The 23,602-nt window shown below is 41.0% G+C and overlaps 1 protein-coding gene across 15 annotated transcripts in view; it reads right to left on the minus strand.

The window, feature by feature from the left end:
- The window catches only part of magi2a (membrane associated guanylate kinase, WW and PDZ domain containing 2a), a 260,190-nt gene that overhangs the window by 42,119 nt on the left and 194,469 nt on the right, over positions 1-23,602 (minus strand). For 12 of the 15 annotated variants that reach the window (XM_039791300.1, XM_039791299.1, XM_039791297.1 and 9 more), the window contains 4 exons: positions 4,910-4,967; positions 3,497-3,618; positions 1,544-1,855; positions 489-671 (listed from right to left, as the gene is read on the minus strand). In XM_039791300.1, coding sequence (XP_039647234.1) covers positions 489-671; positions 1,544-1,855; positions 3,497-3,618; positions 4,910-4,967 — 675 coding nt within the window. The remainder of the gene's footprint in view (positions 1-488; positions 672-1,543; positions 1,856-3,496; positions 3,619-4,909; positions 4,968-23,602) is intronic. The other 3 variants (XM_039791302.1, XM_039791301.1, XM_039791310.1) reach the window with 1 other exon arrangement.

Raw genomic sequence — 23,602 nt, forward strand, 5'->3', positions numbered from 1 at the left:
ACAGCATACTGTGTTCATATTTGAGTGTTTGTTTAAATCAGACTCTTTGTAGGCTGCAGTGCATTAAAAAAGGTAAATGTGGAAAAATTCGGGGCTTGAAAACTTGTGCTTAACCCCGTTTCTTTGAATGTATGCTGCTAAGTGGACCAGATGCTGCAAGAATCAAGCTTCTAAGAGAAGCCACATATACTTGTTATGCAGACATTTGTACTATATTAAATGTATGATCCTGTACTGTACAAATACATGCCATGTTTCACGAGGAATGTCAACGTCTTAAATGAGCAAGGATAAGTCTCTTTCCTTTCTGTTGTGCCTTTTAGATTGTAGTTTATTGAGCTACATGTGAAGGTTGTTTATTGACTGGGTGTGCTCTCATGTGGCTATGTGTTTAGTATAGTATAGAGTTCACGGTTAAATTAAGGTAAAGAAATGTTTTTTTGTTTGTGAGCGTGTTGTTTGTGTTTTCGGCCAGGCCCGAAGCTTACCTGTGGCCATCTTTCCATCAGCTGCGGCAGGCCCATCGGGGATAACACTCTTGACCTGGAGGAATTCGTCAGGCTCGTCGCCTCCGATAATAGTGAAGCCGAAGCCCATGTTGCTCTTTTGGAGTGATGTGGACAAGAAACTGCCTTTCAACTGAGTGGGGTCCCGCGTGAACAGCGGCTTCTCTATAAAGGACACATAAACAAACAAATTAACCAAATACAAACTCTAATATTGTGAATGTTTTATAGCAAAGACTAAGACCTCAAAGCTGGTGCAGGGTAGTGCTCACAGGGTGGGGGCACGGGTAAAGCGTATCCAGAAAGAGATATGGGTGTAGCCACAGGAAAACTGGCAGGGTATGATCTTAACTGCAAAACAGCGAACTTGGACAGAGGTGGGTCTGCGGTGCTGAAAGATGCAGGTGTGGCTACCGTGCAAGGTACAAAAGCAACATCCCACCTGGTACACTCAAACATACTAAACTTATATCCCTTCCTCTCCTCCAATGCTAAGACATGGTGGGTATAAAGGGTGCAGAGAGCATCAGTGGTGCAGGTCTTCAGTCCCATCCCAAAGGCTACCAAGGAAGCAGCAACATACGGCAAATGACATGCTGTCAATCAGGGATCAGTTCCAAGAGAAGATGGTTGAGAGGGTTAGGGAAGAAGTGGGACATTTCTAAATGGAGGGAGAGCTGGGAGATTGCTGGAAGAAGGGTGCCTTGTGTAGGAATGAGAAGATCTCCGCCAACAAGCTTAGTCACACTTAACCACGTCTCCCATCTTTTCACCTCAGAGGGAGACGTGGCTAGTGTGCTAGTTTACATCCTTTGTTTGCCGTCACTGGTCCAGACATAGACTGAGTGATTACACTCTCTGTCTGCTTATGCCAGGCGATAAGACATGTCATGGTATACGCTCTTCAGACAAATCCTTAAACTGCCTCAAGCGAAAAAGCTTGCTTGCGAGCTAGCATGCTTACATTAAGTCAAACGAGCGCAGGCAGCCATGAGAACGACAGTCAGCCTCCTTTGCTTCCCTCTTGGCCTACTTACTGACAAAGTGCCACAGGGAGAAGGGGCTACAGACAGGCTGCTCTAGCACCACAGTGCAGGCGGAGGTGTGAAGTGGCTGCCGCTGCTGCTGCTGGTGGTGGTGGTGGTGGTGGGGACACGTATTCATCCGCCGGGTCAGGACACGCCGGAGCGGGGAGACGTCGGCGGAGGAGGATGTAGCATACGCAGCGGCCCTGCGACCCAGAGTTGGCGAGGGGGAGAGGTCGCCGAGGCTGTGGCAGCGCACGGGCACCGAGCCGACCTGAACGAGGGGGGGTCTGGGGAGGGGGGCACAGGGGCTGGCATCCTCCACTGGCATCAACATTTGGTGTGAAATAGAGGAGGAGGTGGAGGTGGGGAGAGGGAAGAGACAGAGCCTCACTGGAATGTACACAAAGTGTAACCACGGAGACAGGCTCTCGAGCGGCGGACTACTACGTTACTATGGAAACAAACCTCCACTTCTCCGGTCCAGACGTTTTTTTTCTAGCAGTACATCCTACTGCTATGGCTGGTGGAGAGTGAACATTGTAATCAGGTGGCAACATCATTGAACAAAATAATCAATCACATTTAAAACCACATGTTCCCTATTGATATGACCAACGAGTATTATTATCAGTCCCACCAGAATGCTGCCGTTCCTCAGACTCTTTGATTAGGAGTGAACTAATTGTTGTATCTTGTTGTCAAAAGACATAGAAATAGTCTTGTTCCTAACGAGCAAAATGCGCTTAGTGGTTACCCCTCCTTGCATGTTGCTATGGTGATCCAAGCAGCACGTGTGCATCAAGTTTCTCCTGAAGTGGAGGAAGTACATTTGGAAGAAGTGGAAAGTGAGTCCCATTTTGTTTCAAATTGTGAAAATATTCGAAGTATAGGGTACACTTAAATAGATATAGATTTTTTTAGGTGGTCCTTTTTTAGGTGGCTCAAATACGTTTAGCTGCTGCCCCCCCACCCCTCCCCCCTTCACAGCAGTACATTGCGTAGCTTCCGTGTCGGTACTGCCTTTTTCTACCAACTGGGGGCGTACTGACCCCCATCTACTGCAGGTAATACACTGATAATACATACAATAAGTACCTCATACAACCCCACTTTAAAAAAAATCCCAACTATCCCTTAAAAAGAAATGGCTGGACCAAATCTGAAATATTCTGGTGTACAGATCGATACTGTATGTTTAAGTTTGCTACACATTGTCTAACAGAACCTTAGAGTATTATACAGAATGTTTTTTCAGTGATTTATGAATTGTAGTATGAAGTGGTGGCCCATATTTGTATGCATGACAGAATAAAAAAAACACATCATTCATATAAAGAATTCACTATCATTATTGAAATTATTTGGGTGTTATTTATTGGTTACAATGCTGCTGTCATGACATTGAAGGTACCCCATTACACCGATGAAATCAGAGAGGTTAGTGACATGGTTTGACTTGAGTAAAAGACCTGATTTTCTTTGTTTGAATGTTGTTAAATTAATTTCCCTGCATTGTTTATTGGTGATGATACTACTGTAAGACCATAGTTGCTTTCAGTTACACCAAAAACCTCACAGATTTCACCGCTTAGCTGATTTACCGTTCTGAAGTTAGTTTTCCAATTTGACACTTTCCAATTTGTAATAAATACAAAAAAACATGAATATAACCCACTATTTATTTTGACTGCAACTATTTACATAAAATGGTTCTTCATCTCCAAATAGACCTGGGTATGATGAAAAAGAAAAGGCGTAATACATCAATGTTTAAAGCTAATAAGAGATTTTCTGGGGCTGTACAAAAACACTGAAATGGTTAATGACTGACTAGGCAAGAGCACTTAGCTATATTAACTTTTTTATATTCTCTAGAAACATACAGACGGATAATGAGTATGATCATGTTCCCTGATAATGAAAAATTAACATTTTTTTCTTTAAAAAGCGCTGTGGTCTTACCTCTGTAGATGGTGGGAAGGGGCAGTGAGGACAGACCCTGGCTTTGCATCTGCTGCTGCTGCTGGAGTCTCCTTTTAGCCTCCAGGACTGGGTTCTCAAACTGAGTCCTTCTATTTATATGGCTACGATGATAAAAAAAACAAACAAAAAAAAACAGTAGAGATTTCAGATTTCACACTATCCTGCTGCACTTATCTTAGCCCCCCTCTCGGCATAGATCATATCTAAAAATTCTGGCACTACAGCAGCTATTGCTGTGATGATTAATTAAATGGCCGGTCCCCCAGATTATGTAACAGAGACGCAGAATGGCTTTTGCTGAGTAAAAAAAGAACAAACGACTGATTCTGGGCTTTTTCCCCCAACATTTAGCTTATAGTCTTATAAGCGGAATTATGTGAATCAGTGACTGGGAAGAAACCTACACATGAAACAATGATTTCCTTTAACGTCCCACGTCATTCTTAATTTAGTTTGCAAGGGGGAAGATAGTCAACGACTACAAATACTGTAATTTGCTAGTGTGAAATAATCATAATTAGATACTTCCCTCTCTTTGAGGCTGCATTGTACACACACACGTACAAACACACGTACACACACACACACACACACACACACACACACACACACACACACACACACACACACACAAACACACACACAGTCTTTCTCTTCTCTCCTTATCTTTTAAGGAACACCCCAGTATCACTGTGCCAATTACAAAACAGCTCGACTATATTTTTACATGGTTAGATAATTTCAAGGTCTGGCAACTTCTTTCATGATATTTACATGATGACAAAGAGAGAAAATAAGAAGATCTAGAGAGGGAAGTGCAGTATATAAGGCAGTGAGTAGTCAAGTGTCATTCTGGAGGTCTTCTTAAGCAAAGTCGAGCCAAATGACTCCCCCTGCCCGTCTAAAAATAGAGCCCCGTCCCTACGCCCCAGAGTAGAGAGCATCCAGCCAAAGAAATGACACCTCTGAACAGGGAAGGGACACGCGGTTCAATAGGGAGGACATGCTACTGCAGCAGTTGAACACACACACACACACACACACACACACACACACACACACACACACACACACACAGTTGGAGATGGATGAACAGACATGCAGAATATTTGAAAAAGAGACCCTGCTCTCTGCTCATGAGCTAGTCTACAGATATAGATGCAGGGAGTGTTCCAGACAGAAGGATCACACAGAAATATGTATAAGCACACACAGACAAAAAAACTTTCTCCTGCAAACAAACAGTGAGCCGTCAGAAGGCAGACAAATGGAGCAACTGCTTCCTGGCTGCAGTGCCAGTCTGCTCCTAATGAATATGATGAATACAGCAGCACCAGGCTACACTGAAAATCAAAAGCAAGCCATTACATATTAAAGATGTACCCGACTTACTCAACATAGTAGCTGCCGTAAATGGGGTCATCGATTTTCTCCCAGCCGTACGGAAGCTCTGTAAAAACAGCAGTGAGACAACAATAATGAGAGGGTTTGTTTATTCAATGAACTTGCGACAGAATATTGATCTTAAATGAAAACATCTTTGTGGCAGAATTAGTTTACAGCATCATTTTACTATGGGTAATTACCAGGAACTTGATGGTGCGATAGAACATGTTAACTGGATGGATTGCTGTTCCTTCCCAGCAAGCCGTGTGTTCAGGCCTGTGAATATTTTGAAATCTTATCTTTTATAAAAAATGGATGGCGACAAGACATGAAAGAATTGTGTTTTCTCAGCAACTTGCGTCATTGATTGATTTAAAGAGGCTATTGGCTCTTTTATAGCTGCGCATTAAATGCATCCATCTCAAAGTAAAAGTTGCAAAATAACACCAAATACTGATAGATCTAGTGGCTGAATTTAAACCAGTAAAATATTTATGCCCTGCATCTTTTCCATGATGTAAATATTGTGTTTTGATGTCAGAACGTTGCATAGAAACACAGCTTAAACTAGAACAAGCACAAACCCTGAGGGTGTTGAACCTTCACAGCATCCACTAGTACTATATGTATGTATTGTACTGTATTTATATCGGTGTTGAACACTTTGACTCCGAACGTTACAAGCTAAACACGTTTGCTGACAAAAAAGCACATCACAGTCAGTTACTGAAAATGGCAGACAGATCAAACACCACAAATGCCAGTAGAAGAATTTGAATGCTCAAACTTTGGATTCATCGTTTTAAAAAGGAAAAATTCATCAAGTGTGCACAATGATATGAAACATGATAATCCATAAAATATGTTCTCACTGTGCTGTGATATACTGCAATTCGATTTGCATGCTTTTGAAAAAAAGAGGCTTTTTATTAATAAATACATTTTTGGAAGGGGACATAATGTTTATCTTTTCAAAATATTTTCATTTTGTTCAAAGTCCTGCTGTAAATCCTCCTTGTATACATTTACCAAGAAAGTACTTGATAGAATCCCTATCAAACTAAATGACTTCAGATTACTTTACACTACCATTTACAGTTTGGGTTTCTTTCTGTAGGATCGATGTTCCTTAATGCATTCCCCAAAGTTTTTTTTTTTTTAAGATTTTTTTTTGGGCTTGTGAGAAAGGGGAGAGAGAGAGAGAGGGGGAAAACATGCAGGAAATCGTCACAGGTCGGAGTCGGACCCTGGACCTCTGCATCGAGGCATAAACCTCTAAACATATGTGCGCCTGCTCTACCCACTAAGCCATCCCGACCACGCATTCCCATGTTGGTTTGAATGATAAAAACTTTAAAAGGTCCCATTTTAAGGTCATTTTCAGGTTCATACGTGTACTTTGGGTTTCTGCTAAAACATGTATACGTGCTTTAAAGTTCAAAAAGTACTTTATTTTTCTCATATATGTCTGAATATACCTGTATTCACCCTCTGTCTGAAACGCTCTATTTTAGCGACTTTCTCTTTAAGCCTCCCTCCAAAAAAAACAGACTGCTGTGATTGCAGCCAGGGAATGCCTGTAACGGGCCTGTAGTGGCACTTTCTACCTATATATAGTATACTTGTGACATCACAACCATACGGAAATCCTGATGGTCTCTGTAAAGGCACAGTTTTTGAATACGGGCTGAGTGCATTACTCTGTGGGTTGAGCATTTTAATACTTTCACAGTAATTATATAGCACCCTAAACCTGCTTTATAATAATACAAAAAAATACATGAAAATCTCACCTTTTGGAATATGGGACCTTTAAGTTACAACAAGAATCTACAGCCATGAGGCTCTGACCATCGGAACATGCCAATGTTTAACGCCTTATATTTACTACACATTAGTTTAGCCTGTTAGTATTTTGCTAATTGGCACTAAATGCAAAGTACAAATAAGGCTGTTGGGAATGTCATTAGTTTTAAAAGTATTTGGTCATAAACCGAAGCATTGAGCAAACTGAAATTTTGACCTGATGGGCACGCTAAATCAAAAGTCAGAAGATCATAAAAGTTATTATAATTTATTCTCACTGGACCTTGAATATTGGTAGCAAATTTCATGGCAATCCATACAAAAGTTGTCGAGGCATTTCACTCAGAACCACAAATGTCAACTTGTTGGTGGCGCTACAGAAAAAAATCAGGTGATCACAAAAGACATGAATATTCATCCTCTGGGAACCATGAATGTCAGCACAAAATTTCATGGCCATCCGTTTGATAGTTGCTGATATATTTAATCTGGACCAAAGTGGTGGACTGACAGACCAAAAGTATGTGCTCAGATACTGTGAATAGCTTCAACTTGGCATATACAGAGTGGCCTCTAACTTTTCAAAAGCACTATATGAACACAAAGTCAGCCTCTTTCTGTATGTGGACTGCACTACAGAACATGCTGCCTTTGTTCTCAATGATCAAAGCTCTTCCTCAAACCTCTGACAGTCATCAGTCATACTGGACAGGGCTTTTAAAGTTGCCCTCTCCTCTTTCCACAGCTCACTGACAAAACACAATTCTTCTAAACATGTCTAGAAGGAGTCCCCTGTTTGCTTTCCAGGATATGAACAATTAGCATTTAAAGCTTATTCCCAAATGGAGACTAGTATTTTAGCATAACAGCATGATCATTCAAAACCAAGTTGGGTACATAGTGTTAAAAGCTTCTGCTGAAATAGCATCTAAGCTGAATCTAGCAGCAGAGCTCGGGGACTGTGTTTCAGCGCGGCTCAGCTTAGAATCAGACAAGCTTCGATTAGTGACAATGCTATGTTAATCAGGATGAGAGCGGAGATAACGGCAGAGAAAATGCTTCCTAATAGGAAAGAAAACCATCCAGAGAGAGCGCTTAAGGAGGAGGACCTCGTGGCTGGTTGAGAGCACGGCTGCAGCCATACACCACGGATATAATCTACTGTATGATCATTGCGTACATTTATTTGCACTGCTTGTCCTAGTTTACGGACTCAAGAGATAGCTACTCCCATTCCTCCCAGTCCTCCCACGCAGAGCAGAAATATCAAAAACAATGCTGGTGCAGTGCTCGTGCACGTGCCATGTGCTTCTCACCCCGGCCCCCCGTTCCCTCAAAACAAATTATTAAACTTTCAGTAGGACAGACTATTTTCTGCCTGCACACTCACTTAAATGAATACTTACCACACACACACACACACACACACACACACACACACACACACACACACACACACACACACACACACACACACACACACACACACACACACACACACACACACACACACACACACACACACACACACACACACACACACACGGCTGTGAGTGATATAACGGAGTGCTGCGGGCAGGTTGACAGCCCACGGGAATACCTCCTGTGAACACTGCAACATTCCTTTGCCCCATCTCCACTCATTAAATATGAAAGAGTGTTTCATGTTCTCACCTTTACTGGGCACCACGCATGCACGCGCACACATACACACACACACACACAGACATTTTGCATATGCACACACAAATGCAGGAGATCAAAGGGCTGTCGTGTATTTCAGCAGTCTTCTTATAAAAAGCTTTTTCTATTAAAATGTCCACAGGAGGAGCTGCAGGAAGCCATAAAAGTCTCTGCTTTCGGGAGCTTGGAGAAGGGAACACAGACTCTACAAACCAAGCCGCACACTGATTTGGAGTTGAATCCAAAAATAAGAACACACAACATGTCGATAATAAATTGCCTGATTGCCCATTTGAACGTCCTTTTAACGATATCACTGTGTTCCCAAATGTTTTATTTTTTATTTTCTGAGTTACATGAGAAGATTGAGGCCTCAATGTCTTTGTTTGAGTATGGCTCTAAAGGCAGGAGGTGATTGCTCTCTTTCCTTTGTTTGGCATTGAGTGTCATTTTTAACCTCTATGTCAGCAGTCTGCAATGTAGAGCTAATTTAGGACAAGGAGAGAGAGAGATATATATCGAGAAAGAGATAGATAGATAGATAGATAGATAGATAGATAGAGAGAGAGAGAGAGAGAGAGAGAGAGAGAAAAAAAAAGAGAGAGATAGAGAGAGAGTGGAGAGTATGCCATATAAAGCCGGCACTGCTTATCACTGCCATGCTGAATTCGTCCACGAAGGAAATGTCAAGCTGGTGTGAAATATCTAGGTAGGAACTCTTACGATGAAGCCCCTGAAGCAAGTGGGAAAATGTTTGCAATCTCTAGTCATGCCACAACAGTCATCCAGCAGTCACAGGTGGAGGGCCACTTACTACCAGCAGGAGGCATCCTGGCATCTTCCCCACATTTTCTCTCCCCCAGTGCTACTCAATAATCTTCTCCTCTCTTTCCATCTCTACTTCTTCCTTTCTCAAGTATCCTCACATGCAGTCTCACAGATCAGGCCTTTTCTTGAAGTGTCATGCTCACAAGCTTGTGCATTTTTTATTCAGATTTTTCTAATTTGGTCTAAGGAACAGGTTGGCAAACCCCACAACGCACAGACACCGGGGGGATTAACCCATGTCCTGTTTTATTTATTTATTATTTCTTCTATATCTTTAAGGAGCAAACTAGCTGAACTGAATCTTTTTCAGCATCTCGAGCCTTTTACAGTCCAAAAAACCAAAAAAGTCCTTTCCTACCGGATACTGCACTGTGCTGGGTTTCATTTATCATGTTACCTTTAAATGCAGCGTACATTCCAGTAGTGAGTTTACTGTGAAAAACAAAATCCACGGGCTAAGGTGTGATGTTTCAGAACACACAAATGGCAGCACAACCCAATGAAAGATATATACTTCGAACACATGAATGGAGTTAAGTATGCTGTTGATGTGAGCAGTGGTTCAGACTCACCTACTGCAGAGCCCTTTCTTTGCAGTACAATCCAACCTCAATTATCTAAACCTCAAACTGAAAGCTGTATGATTGCATGCACCAAATTTAATGGTAATCCTTCCAGTAATTAAGATATTTTACTGAAGACCATAGCGGTGGACAGACTGCCTGACACTGCCATCCATCTAAACATCTCCAGGACTTCTGATAAAGATTCATAATATGTTGGTTGGATTATTCTCTTTCTCAAAGCCAAACAAACTTCATAAGGTGCTGACAAAATCAAAATAAATGGAAAAATGCAATACTGTTTTTGTAAGATGAGGCCTGCATGCCCATCTTATTATTCTTGGGGCTGATTTGAAGATATAGCCAGCTGACCCCTCTTGCTGAAATAAGGTATTACATGCGGCCATGATTTGTTTCTGTAGCAGGGACAGAACCTGCTGCCCGCTTGGCCAACTGAACATTAATACACTCAGACCACCTGTGAATTCAATTCCAACCATGTTTAAAGTGATATATAGCGCTGTTTGCAGAAAAATGAAGCCATTTATTTTAAGATTATCCAGGGTTGCAGGTCCAACGTGAAGATCAGCAGAAATCTTACCTCAGCTAACCTTCTGATTATTCTTTTCACTATTATTTGTTTTCCTCAGGAACCGCATATAAACAGGGCTAAAATTACCAATTGTGACTCAGACATGATGTTTACAGAGGACCTGGAAGTGCTGATGAACAGAACTCAGCCTAAATATTTCCTGAATCAGTATAACCTATGATTCATAAACTCGGCTGCCTCCCCAGTCAACAGAAGAACCATCTTCCATGATATTTAAACCGGCCCTGTCAGATGCAATATGTTCTGTGCCTTGCTGAGCTTGTTGACGGGTAAACATGACTTGGCAGAGAAAATCTCACCTGGAAGATGGGGAAATTAGCTTCTTCTGTTTCACTAGTTTAAGGGAGAGAGGCTGGGCCAGCACATGCATGTGGGTAAGGTGATACACATTCCTGCCGATGGATTCACACTATTACACTGATCTACAGGTAGCGATAATGTGCCAAGAAACGCAGCAAAACATCCGCAGAGGCAGGGAAGACGAATACTGCAAGCAATTAATGGATGTTAATAATGCGGGTTTCAAACCTTTGACAAAAAAATATGCAATTGCATTAAAGATATTTGTTAAAGCTCAATAATACACACAATACACTTTGGTAAGTAAAACCGAATGTTAATACAAAATCTGTTTGCAAGAAAACTCCACAGGGCACTTTTAATTTGGACTTGATTTAAGGTCTCTATACTCATCTCCTCTTAATCATTGTTACACTAAGATCTTGATATGATTTGAGGCTTACCACATTGTGTGATGAATGTCTGCTGAATTGTAGCACCGCAAAGTTATTAGAAGAAAAAAAAAATCAATAGTGCTGGCACTGTTTTTCTAACTTAATGAAAAATGGCACCATGGAAGTACATCCATGACCAATACACGGCACTGTTGCACACATGAGCATATAACATAATATAAATAACTAGAATGGCACACAGCACCTCCGCCAAGACCAATGGTGAATTCACATGCTCCTTGGATAATCCCATTGTGGAAGACGTTTGTGTGTTTGGTGTGTTCATGAGCTTTAAGTTGTTATGTGGAAACATGGATGCTACAAAGAAGATGCATTTTATTTTTTTGCTCAGAGCATTTAAACAACACGTTGATAGCGGTTTCCAGTATGGACCTTTTTCACAGCAGACATGTTGACTTGTCATAGTAGGAAAAGCACAGCTGAAATTGATAACCTTAACGATTGCTCAATTCCATCAAGTGTCCCAGTAAGCTGTTTCAGTGAGTCAGCATGCACAATACCAGGGCCTCTCCTAAGTGGAATGCAGCCATCATTAATGCTTTTTAATACACTTGTGCTTTTCCTACTATGACATGTCAACATGTCTGCCGTGAAAAAGGTCTATTTGCGTTTTCTTCCAAATATTCCAACACGACTGAATTCAGCACAACTGCCCTATCTAGCAATGTTAATGAAAGTAAAAAAAAAAAAACACCCTTCCCTCAAGCTTCATGGAAATAGGGCCAGTAGGTTTTCTGTAATCCCGCTGACAGACAAACAAAACGTTGCTGGTAGAGGTGATAATAAAATTCATGTTTGGACTCTTACAATGCTGCGCCATCCAGTTTACAAGTTTTAATATGTAGTAGATGTTTGTGTAGCAGCAGTCACATTGGTCCTACGTTTCTGACACAGGCTGTCTTTGGTTGCCAAAGCTCTGAATTGTCCGTCGATGGATGTGTCTAGGACCACAGATGATGGGATTGATGACCAAAGATTTCACCATGATTCATCATCACTGCCAACCTTCACCTGGGACAGCCCTTAATCATACATCACATGAGACCTGACACCTGAGACAGGGGCAGGCAGACATTATATAGCCACATACTTTAAATGTGGATTTATAAGTCCTGTGCAATGAAGCAACTGTATATGCTTACACATGCTCAGTATGTGCATATCTTTCTGTAACTACATGATCAACATGCTAAGGATCCCCAAGGACAAGTGCACAAGCCCAGCCATACTAACAGCTGTCAGATAATCATATGGCTGAATATGTTTATAGTGTGATAAAACTGCACAGGCTGGGACAGGGTTTGACATAGATTGATGCACTGAGATACACTGTCATATTTTTTTTACATCACAGGCCAACTGACATTAACCACGAGTGCATTTGTTTCCCCTCGGTTCAAGTCTTTTAGAAGATGATTAACATACCAATACATCTCCACTGTGACAGGATAAGTCAATGCAACAGCCAGGACCCTGACAACAAATCAGTTAATTGTGTCACTTGCTGGCAACAGTGTTCTCCTCTGCTACGTTATGCTCAGTTCAGCTGTGTGTGTATTTGTGTTGATCTCACCCAACTGTTCTTGTTTTTATGTTATTGTCTTTTAGCATTAGTATAATTAACTTTTATTGTATAGGGCCAAATCTGTATGTATTATTGATAGCGTAATTGTTTTATCTCATTTTCGGGTGACCTCTTACCACCAGTCCTGGGAAAACATGTAAAAATGTAAAATAGCCTCCAGACTAATTGTGGCGCATTTTTACTTGTATGTGTTATTAGTGTGCATTGTCCCTGAGAAATAAACCTGAAATAAAATAAAATAAAATTTCAATGAGCTACTGTTTTTTCCACAACTTGTTTTCCTGCTAAATACACCTGCGCTGTGGAGAAATGCATGTCCTTACATTCCCTTTACTGCACAGTCCCACTGGTCTCTGTCTCAGAGCGAGCAGACAATAGTTAAGCTCCAGAATGAAAATGAGAAAACAAAAACTGAATTCACAAGCTTGTAGCTTATCGGGACATTCCAGGAACAGAAGGAGACGTACTGAACTGTGACCTGGCACTTATTCTCTCCTCTTTTTGCCTCCAAAGTTCTGGTTTATTTGGCAAGCTCTATGTGAAAGAAATACAGCTGCACACAAAAACACACATACTTTCTCCTCCTCTACTTTCCCTCTGCAATATTGCTCTAATAACCCCACTCCCCCCTCCACCCATCCCTGTGGGGTCATGAGTGGAGCAAAGAAAGTGCCTCTTTGTGAGACCCTTTTGTTAGGTGTTAAATTGGATAATTACAAAAATTAGCTTGTTCTCCTATAATAGCTTCCTGAATGCTGTTGATTAGATGCAATTATGTATTAAGGTTAATTTGATTCAACTAATTTCTAACTCAATTAGAGTCCAAACAGACCAATAAATATGTAAAAAAAGACATGAGTAAAATACTGGACAGGTAGTGTAAAACACATTTACATGATTCTGTTTGGCTTTAAATTGCTTAATGTCAAATTGTCTTGCAACATAATGATTTAAAAGCTTATTTGAGCATAATGAAATGTTAACATGTTAAATTGCATCAAATTAGGCAGAAAGGGATGCATTTAGTTGTAAAAGTGAGAAATATGTGTGAAATGTTCTATCACATAGCATGTACAGTATTGTACTACAGTTGCAACAATTATTTTATTAGTCAATTGACAGAAAACTAATCTGCAACAATTTTGACAATCAAGTACATTTTACATACATCAAGTCCTTTTTCAAGCACATCTGACAAGAAAATTCATAGTTCCAGCTTCGTTCAACGTGAATATCCGCAGCTTGCCTTTTTGATGACAGCAAAAATGGACATTTTGGGGATTTTGGACTGTTTATTGGACACGTTTGAATACCTCCATGTGTGCTCTGGGAGATTATAATGAGAATCTTGTAGAAAAAAAAAAAAAAAAAAAAAAAAAAAAAAAAAAAAAAAAAAAAATATAAATATATATATATATATATATATATATATACACCGTACAGGCCAAAAGTTTGGACACACCTTCTCATTCAATGCGTTTTCCTTATTTTCATGACTATTTACATTGTAGATTCTCACTGAAGGCATCAAAACTATGAATGAACACATATGGAATTATGTACTTAACAAAAAATTGTTAAATAACTGAAAACATGTCTTATATTTTAGATTCCTCAAAGTTGCCACCCTTTGCTTTTTTGATAGCGCTGCAAACCCTTGGTGTTCTCTCAATGAGCTTCATGAGGTAGTCACCTGAAATGGTTTTCACTTCACCTCTGTGCCTTGTCAGGGTTAATTAGTGGATTTTTTTCCCTTATTAATGGGGTTGGGACCATCAGTTGTGTTGTGCAGAAGTCAGGTTGATACACAGCTGACAGCCCTATTGGACAACTGTTAGAATTCATATTATGGCAAGAACCAATCAGCTACGTAAAGAGAAACAAGTGGCCATCATTACTTTAACAAATGAAGGTCAGTCAGTCCGGAAAATTGCGAAAACTTTGAATGTGCGCGCGCAAAACCATCAAGCGCTACGAAACTGGCTCACATGAGCGCCGCCCCAGGAAAGGAAGACCAAGAGTCACCTCTGCTGCTGAGGATAAGTTCATCCGAGTCACCAGCCTCAGAAATCGCAAGTTAACAGCAGCTCAGATTAGAGACCAGATGAATGCCACACAGAGTTCTAGCAGCAGACACATCTCTAGAACAACTGTTAAGAGGAGACTGCACGAATCAGGCCTTCATGGTCAAGTAGCTGCTAGGAAACCACTGCTAAGGAGAGGCAACAAGCAGAAGAGATTTGTTTGGGCCAAGAAACACAAGGAATGGACATTAGACCAGTGGAAATCTGTGCTTTGGTCTGATGAGTCCAAATTTGAGATCTTTGGTTCCAACCACTGTGTCTTTGTGCGACGCAGAAAAGGTGAATGGATGGATTCTACATGCCTGGTTCCCACCGTGAAGCATGGAGGAGGAGGTGTGATGGTGTGGGGGTGCTTTGCTGGTGACACTGTTGGGGATTTATTCAAAATTGAAGGCATACTGAACCAGCATGGCTACCACAGCATCCTGCAGCGACATGCCATCCCATCCGGTTTGCGTTTAGTTGGACCATCATTTATTTTTCAACAGTACAATGACCTCAAACACACCTCCAGGCTGTGTAAGGGCTATTTGACCAAGAAGGAGAGTGATGGAGTGCTGCGCCAGATGACCTGGCCTCCACAGTCACCGGACCTGAACCCAATTGAGATGGTTTGGGGTGAGCTGGAACGCAGAGTGAAGGCCAACAAGTGCTAAGCATCTCTGGGAACTCCTTCAAGACTGTTGGAAAGCCATTTAAGGTGACTACCTCTTGAAGCTCATCAAGAGAATGCCAAGAGTGTGCAAAGCAGTAATCAGAGCAAAGGGTGGCTACTTTGAAGAAACTAGAATATAAGACATGTTTTCAGTTATTTCACCATTTTTTGTTAAGTACATAATTACACGTGTTCATTCATAGTTTTAATGCCTTCAGTGAGAATCTACAATGTAAATAGTCATGAAAATAAAGGAAACGCATTGAATGAGAAGGTGTGTCCAAATTTTTGGCCTGTACTGTATATACACACACACACACACACACACACACACACACACACACACACACACACACACACACACACACACACACACACACACACACACAATCTAGGGATCACTATAGGTGCTTTAGGGAACCCTTGCTAAATAATATGTATAAAGATAAAGTTTTACAAGTAGAATGACTTACTTCCTTTTGACGGTGCCAGAACACTCAAATTCAAAAAATCTATCACTTAAAAGATATGGCACATGTAAAAACCAAACCCAACTGGTTCATCTGTCTGTCGCACTTGGCAACAAGCATATTAATCCCTGCTAAAGTTGTAAATCTTTAATAAAGTTCACAATATATGATAGAGTTTCGTTTAAAAGTAATTTTCTAAAACAGCTGGGTACTGTAGTTTGTAGGAAACATTACTCAAACAAGAGTAAATAACGCATTTGTTAGGGACTATTTCTAGCTGTGTGTATGTGGGATCCACTCAAAATAAACTGGTATGCACACCTTAATGGTAATAAAAGAACAAGTCACCCAGTGTACGTGGATGTGCTTTGAACAGTTTTTGTATGACAATGGAAGTCTGTGGCACAGAGACATAAGTTACAGCACGTGTCAAACTCAAGGCCCGCGGGCCAAATCCTGCCCATCGCACATTCTGATCCGGCCCGCATATCAATTTAAGTTCACAATAGATTTTGGCCCACCTAGTCGTGCGCCAAACCAAAAACATGGGAAACTGTTTTTAAACTTGCAATTACACGACACTCAGAATTTGGCAAATATGCAGACTTTGAGACACAGAAATTCCCCCAGAACCAGAGAGTTTACATATTGAGGCTGTGAAAGAGCTTGTTGTGGGTCAGCTGTGTGGTAGCCTACTTAGAAAATGTAATCATTGTTTTGCTCGATTTGCTAAATTCCAGGACGGCTTTGGAACTTTTTTGCTCACTTTTTCAGGGCTTTATGTGGACCAAACTGTAAGTAAGAAGACTATATGATACATGCTATGATTGAGTCAAAGATATTTTACTTTTTCGATGAAATAAAAGCATGTCAATAAACTCTACATGTCTGGCCCTTGGTGCGATTCTCTTTTTCCAGTGAAGTTGAGTTTGACACCCCTGAGCTACAGTATATCAAGCTTTGGCCATACAAGTACGGTAATACTTGTTAGTGGGATCACTTTGTATTTGTATACAATGAGAAAAAAATGAGAGAAAGAATATTGCCAAACTTATCCTTTATTTTACGCAGCCATAAAGACCTGGAAAAGACTTCATTTAAGATATATCTTGCTATTATGATAACCAAATCCCCCACGATACTGTATGTTACATCATGATCTTGATATTGCGTTGATTTATTGCCAAGCTTTACTTAGTATATCAGTTGGCTTGGATGCAGTAAAAAAAATTACATTGCAGCTGATACACACACACACACACACACACACACACACACACACACACACACACACACACACACACACACACACACACACACACACACACACACACACACACACACACACACACACACACACACACACACACACACACACACTCTTTTGAATCCTCCCTCCAATCTCCAGGCCTCAGGCATGCTCTGCTGGGGATGTTCTCAAAATACACCCATCAATCATTTTGCAGACAGCTTCGCCTGCCCCTCCCCGCTACTCGGCTCGCGACTGCTGCAGGAGTCTCAAGGTGAAGGAGGGCGCTGCGTCTCTCTGTGTATAATAACTCACCTGTAGGACTGCACACCGTGGAAAGAGTATAGGCTCACATTCAGCGTCCCCTAAAAACTTCCACAAAAACACAACATCTATCTGGAAGGTCCCACTGAGCCGGCTGAAAGGACAACCAAGTAAACTGGAGAGATGACATTTCCAAGGCTGGAGGAGCTTTGCCTTGTAGCGTCCACCTGGACATACATGATGAAGTGTCGGAAGAAAACACACACACACACACACACACACACACACACACACACACACACACACACACACACACACACACACACACACACACACACACACACACACACACACACAAACGGCTTTTTTAAAACTGCAGACGTCAGAAAAGAGACACGAGTAAAACACGAGCCCAGCTATTTCCCCTGGAGAGAGGACAAGATGGGAGAGTGAGCCCAACGCTTGCCTGTGAGAGACAAGAATAATTTAGTCTCTTTGCCCGTGAAGCTCCTCACATGACCAGAATGTAATTACACGTTTAGGTGTAGTGCTCTCTGTTTTCACACGAGCAAAGTCTGCTGGGACACACAGAGGCGAAAGACAAAGAAGCACTCTAATACGATTAAAATCCTTCAAACCCGAGCGTCAAAGTTATAATTCCTCTCTGTGTCTACACTCTATCCTATACTGTACATATGATGTTGTATGTGCCTAGCTTTTCCGGATAGGACACGCTGTCATCTGACGAAACACGCTGAAAGAGTGACGAAAATCATCTTACAGTTGTGTGATTTTAATTCACTAATCTAATAGGGGGATTCACGCTACCTGCTTTGGCATACATGAGGAGAATAACAGGCTGAATAAGTAAAGAATACAGTGAGGCAACAACGGGCATGCTCGGTTTTCTTTTTCCCAGCCAACAAATATTTGGCAGGACAGGAAAACAAAACATAAAAACCACCAACTTTAAGAGGGTGAGAGTGGGGGGAATTAAAGCAAACAGCGAGGCTCTGTTAAGAGCCTGTCCTAGTTCTTTTCGTCTACCAAAACAAAAAGAGGAGACAGGAGGACAGGTGCGAGGGAGGGGGACAAAGATGGATATGGAGGTAGAGAGAGGAGGTGGGAAAAATGGAGGCAGAAAGACAGAGAAAGAGAGAAATATAGAGTGAGTTATGTAACTACATGGCGTCTGTGATGTCGACTGCTCTGTCTTCACCGGAGCAGTCGCTCCTTTGAACACGCAGGAATGAGCACGCTAAACCGAACACACATTTCTCTGCATATTTTGACAGATTCTGGTTGTCTGTGTTGCAACCGACTTTCAACATGAGAGAGAACAAGATGTCTTTACCAGCGGTAAAAACATTTACTCAAGTACTGCATTTAAGTACAGTTTTGAGGTACTTTATGTAAGTATTTCCATATTATGCTACTTTATACTTTTATTTCACTACATTTTTTAGACGAAAATATTGCAGTTTTTACTCGACTACCTTTGCTACAGTTCCCACCACAAAAAGATATTACACATACAATATGTGTCTTATAATAAGATACATTGTTATAGATTAAGCTAACCATAAAGTAGGTCAAATAAGCTCCACCTCGACCAACTACAACTATACATGAGGCTTCTATATAAAAATAAAAGAAAAAAAAGAGGGGGCATTCTGCATAATTTAAAGGATAATTAGGCCTCATTTGCATTGATTTGGCCATTATTTCCATCTGTAACAAAAACACTATACACACCAAGTTAATTGCTGAGATGTAAATCCATCACTGTTTAAAGATCAACTTCCTGCTTGAACTTTGACCTACCGAACTTGCCGCAGTTGTGCAGACACAGTTTTCCTGTGCAATGATGGATTATTGCCAACATTTCGGATACTCTTTTTATTTTACCTCCAAATAAAGTCGTTATAAATAATTTGTAAAACTACATTGCTGATACAACCTGTGCACTTAAAAGTAGATTCTTGACTGCAGGAGTTTTATTTTTAGTGGAGTATTTTGTGGCAAAGCTACATCTAAGTGAAGGACATAAATACTTCTTCGACACCTGGTCTTTACTACAGTACGTGTGTTCACCTCCATACTCAAAGTCCCACTTAATACTCCAGCTCTCCTCCTCTTCCTCCTCCTCTCAGCTCGTTGTCCCGTCACGGCTCAAAGACTCCACCTTGCAATCCTGTTAGCGCTTATCAGAGCATGGCTCAGGTCCAAACACAGACTCACACATCTACCTTTCCCACCAATAAATAACAAATTTACAGAGGCAGCTTTTCTCTTCCTAACTGAGCTCAGCTCCCAGGGGTGGCTGGTGCCGCCAGGCTGTAGAGGTTGAAGTAAACAACCCACCTCTCATATGGCTGCTTACACAAAAAAAAAACAACAACCTTAAACTGGTAACACACTTCTAGTGCTTACAGTCAAGAAGAATCAAACACAGAGCGACTGCGTAAATACAGAGGACAACACACTGAATGACAGATCAGCTATATCACTAACAAAAGCCTGGATTTATGTGAAAGAACAACAAATCTGGATACCTGCATTTGATTCTTTTTGTACTGTGGTGTATTTTGTAGCGATGCTGTAATGTTGTATGGAGAGGAATCCGCTGACACTGTTCTTTAAAGTTTATTTACATCAAAGAATTCAGCATCAATTTACAAGCTTCTGCAGAGCTCGGAGAGCGACCGTTTCCCAATTCTCTGAATAGTCACTCTGAGGTTCTGCTGTTAACACATGGTATATACGTCCTAAACTTTGTGTAACATTAGCAATGCAGCCACTTTGCCACATTATAAAATTATAACCATGCGTATGTTAATCAATACTGAATTCTCAATTGCTCAATGCAAGCAGTCATTGAAATTTAGACATAAACTTAAACTAACATCTCAACACATCAGTGTAACATCTTCAACTGTGAAAATTATCCTAAACTCTTCATATTCAACATCTTTTACATTTTCATTCTGAACATAAAAGTCCATTAGAAGTCCAGATACTACAGTACCCAGATCTAGAAAAAAAACTTCTATTTGTATGGTTTTGCTGGCAGCAAATCACTGCAAGCATTCTCCGATTTAATGCAATGTGTAATAGGCCCACTGCTGCAGCAGCTAGTGGTGGTGGCATTTTACGCAACTGAAAAAAAAAGGTATCAAATGAAGTACTCTATTTGTATCTGTATCGCTTTAAAGCTTTAGTGCGTAACCTTTTGATATTAATGAATGTCCATTACATCCATCAGCTCCACACAACTCTGTATTTCTCGTATGGCTATGTTCAGAAGATTGTGTCGCCCGGCGTATCTTGTATCATGTGGACGCGCCGACAGTTTTGTTGTCATGAACTCCTCATGGGGGAGACAGAAACTATACACTGTAGCTTTAAAGGTACTGGTAACTTTTAAAACAATATCAAGCCCTAGTGTTAGCATGCTAATATTTGCTTATAAGCACTAAACACAAACTACAACTGAGACTGATGGGAATGTCATTAGTTTCGCAGGTATTTGGTCATAAACCAAAGTATTGAAGAAATTTAAATGTTAACCTTATGACTGTGCCAAACAGAGTTATTAAAATTAATCTCACACACACACACACACACACACACACACACACACACACACACACACACACACACACAGAAACTAAGAGCAAACTAATGATTAGAATCCTGAAACACCGCTCAGTGATTTTTATTCCATACAGTCAACACCAACTGACTCAGAAGGTGACAGACTCCTATGTTGTCAGAATTTGAACTATCTATTGGCCCAACAACCCTAATATGTGTCTACTCACTTAGACCTGCACCCACCATTAAGCACAAACATTCCCTTCAGCTGGGACTAACTGGATTAGCGGCCCAACCAGATCAATACCAGTCCTCCCAAATATCAGCACATCTCCTCTTTGTGGAGCGGTCTTGATGGATAAATAGGATTGGAAGTGCTGGAGATAAAAGCAAAAATCAAATTAAATTCCTCACAGGCATCTCTGTCTTTGTTTCTGTGTCATTTCATCATCTTGGAGATCTTTCTCCCTTTAATGTCTGAAGATTGAGCGGGAACGGGGAGATTCGGCCACTACACAGATGGTCTTTTGAATAAACTGCTAGATTAAGACGGTTATTCTTTTGGAAGAATGAAACGGGAAATAAATCAACAGGAAGCAGCCCCCATGTTTAATGCCACGGCACACTGTGCAAATATTTTCAGACCAGGTACCATTTCTCCTTCACTCTATCTTCCTGCAGTCAAACAGCATCTGCAAATACATCTTAAAATTTGTTTTATCCTGCTCATAGTCTAGATCCACGACGTTCCACTTGCGGGATTGCTCCGTTGCCATGGGAAATTCCGCTGGATTTCACTATTTTCAGCCAAATGTCCGGTACCTACCGTTTTGTTTGTGTTAGAATTTTCCGGTCGATTTATGAGGACTATGGTTAAATGCTCCATAGATCTCTGAAGGGGAAATCGAGACAGCTAGCTAGACTATCTGTCCAATCTGAGTTTTCTGTTGCACGACTAAAAACAACTTTTGAACGTACACGTTCCACCAAAACAAGTTCCTTCCCGAGGCTATATTGCAGCGGCACAGTGGCTTTTCCCGGTGCTTAGCGCCACCCATGACGATTGTGATTGGTTTAAAGAAATGCCAATAAACCAGAGCACGTTTTTCTCCCATCCCGGAATGCTGTGTGGACTAGCCAGACCCTCCTCTGCAAGGCTGTGGAGGTAGTTCTGGCAAAGTGAGACTATCCTGCTAAAGGTAGTAAACGTCTACAGGCATTCCAATAGTGATTCAGATATTATTAAGTGTGCGGTCTTCTAAAGTACAGTATTTTAGACACTGACATACTTTCCTGTTGCTGAGTACTTTCTGGAATTCAACAATGATTAGTCAGTTCATTTACAATTTGATAAATGTCTTTTACCATAAGAGTATACAGTCATGCTGGCCTTTGTGAGACTGTACTAAATGGTAATTTCAGCAACGTGCTCATGTTGAGCAGTGATTATTGAGCAGGTATGGGATATACCATATTCACCATCTTAGCATGCTAACATTAGCTAATGAGCACTAAACACAAATTACAACTGAGGCTGATGGGAATGTAATTGTTTTGGCAGGTATTTGAACCATGCTTATTACTTGTTATTTCTCTTGTTGGGAACATGAATGTGTGTACCAAACGTCATGGCAATCATCCAATAGTTATATTTCAGTCTTGACCAAAGTGGTGGACTAACTTTGTTATATATCAATGGAAATTAAATCTTTTGAGGTTTTGGACTTTTGGTTAGACTAAATAAGCAGTTGGATGGCGTCACCTTTAGGTCTGGGAACTAAACAACAAATCAAAAAAAGAGTAGCTTCCGATTAATTGATAATAAAAACAATAATTAGTTTCTGCCCACTGTCCTAAGTTCCCACACACTTGGCACACTAGGCAGGTTATAGCAAACGCGAAGAGTAATTTGTCCCTCTGTCTGTATGCCTGAGTGCCAAATATATCTTTGGAGAAACTCTATCCTTGTGGTTACATGTTTACCAGGAATATGCACACTTACACCACCACCCCCTGCCACGAACATACAGCAAAAGACTTGCACAGAAACACAATCCAAAATAAGTCATTCCTCATTTGTTGTCTCTGTCCATCTCTAAAACCCAGTCCTTCTACTCAGCTCCATTACCTCCCCGTCTATAACTCAGGTGATAAATCTCCTCTCGGTCGCACACATAAAGAAAAGACGAACGGGAAAGTAGGGAGTTAGGGTGATGGGAAAGAGATAGATGACACACTTGTATATATATATGCATGCTCGTCTATAAACCTGCTGCCTTGACATTCATCCTTCTCCTTTCTTTTTGGTGTGTGTTTGTCGTGTGTGTGGGCGGGTGAAGGACACTCCACATCTCTCTCAGTTGAGAATAAAGAAGTCTTTGTAACCTCCAGTCTCTCTGGACCTGGGCTTTAAACACGCACATCACGGGGCTTCCTATACCCAGCGACCGGTGTTGACACGCGAACACACACACACACACACACACACACACACACACACACACACACACACACACACACACACACACACACACACACACTTCCACC

The sequence above is a fragment of the Perca fluviatilis genome, chromosome 23 (assembly GCF_010015445.1).
Source record: "Perca fluviatilis chromosome 23, GENO_Pfluv_1.0, whole genome shotgun sequence".
Lineage (NCBI taxonomy): Eukaryota > Metazoa > Chordata > Actinopteri > Perciformes > Percidae > Perca > Perca fluviatilis.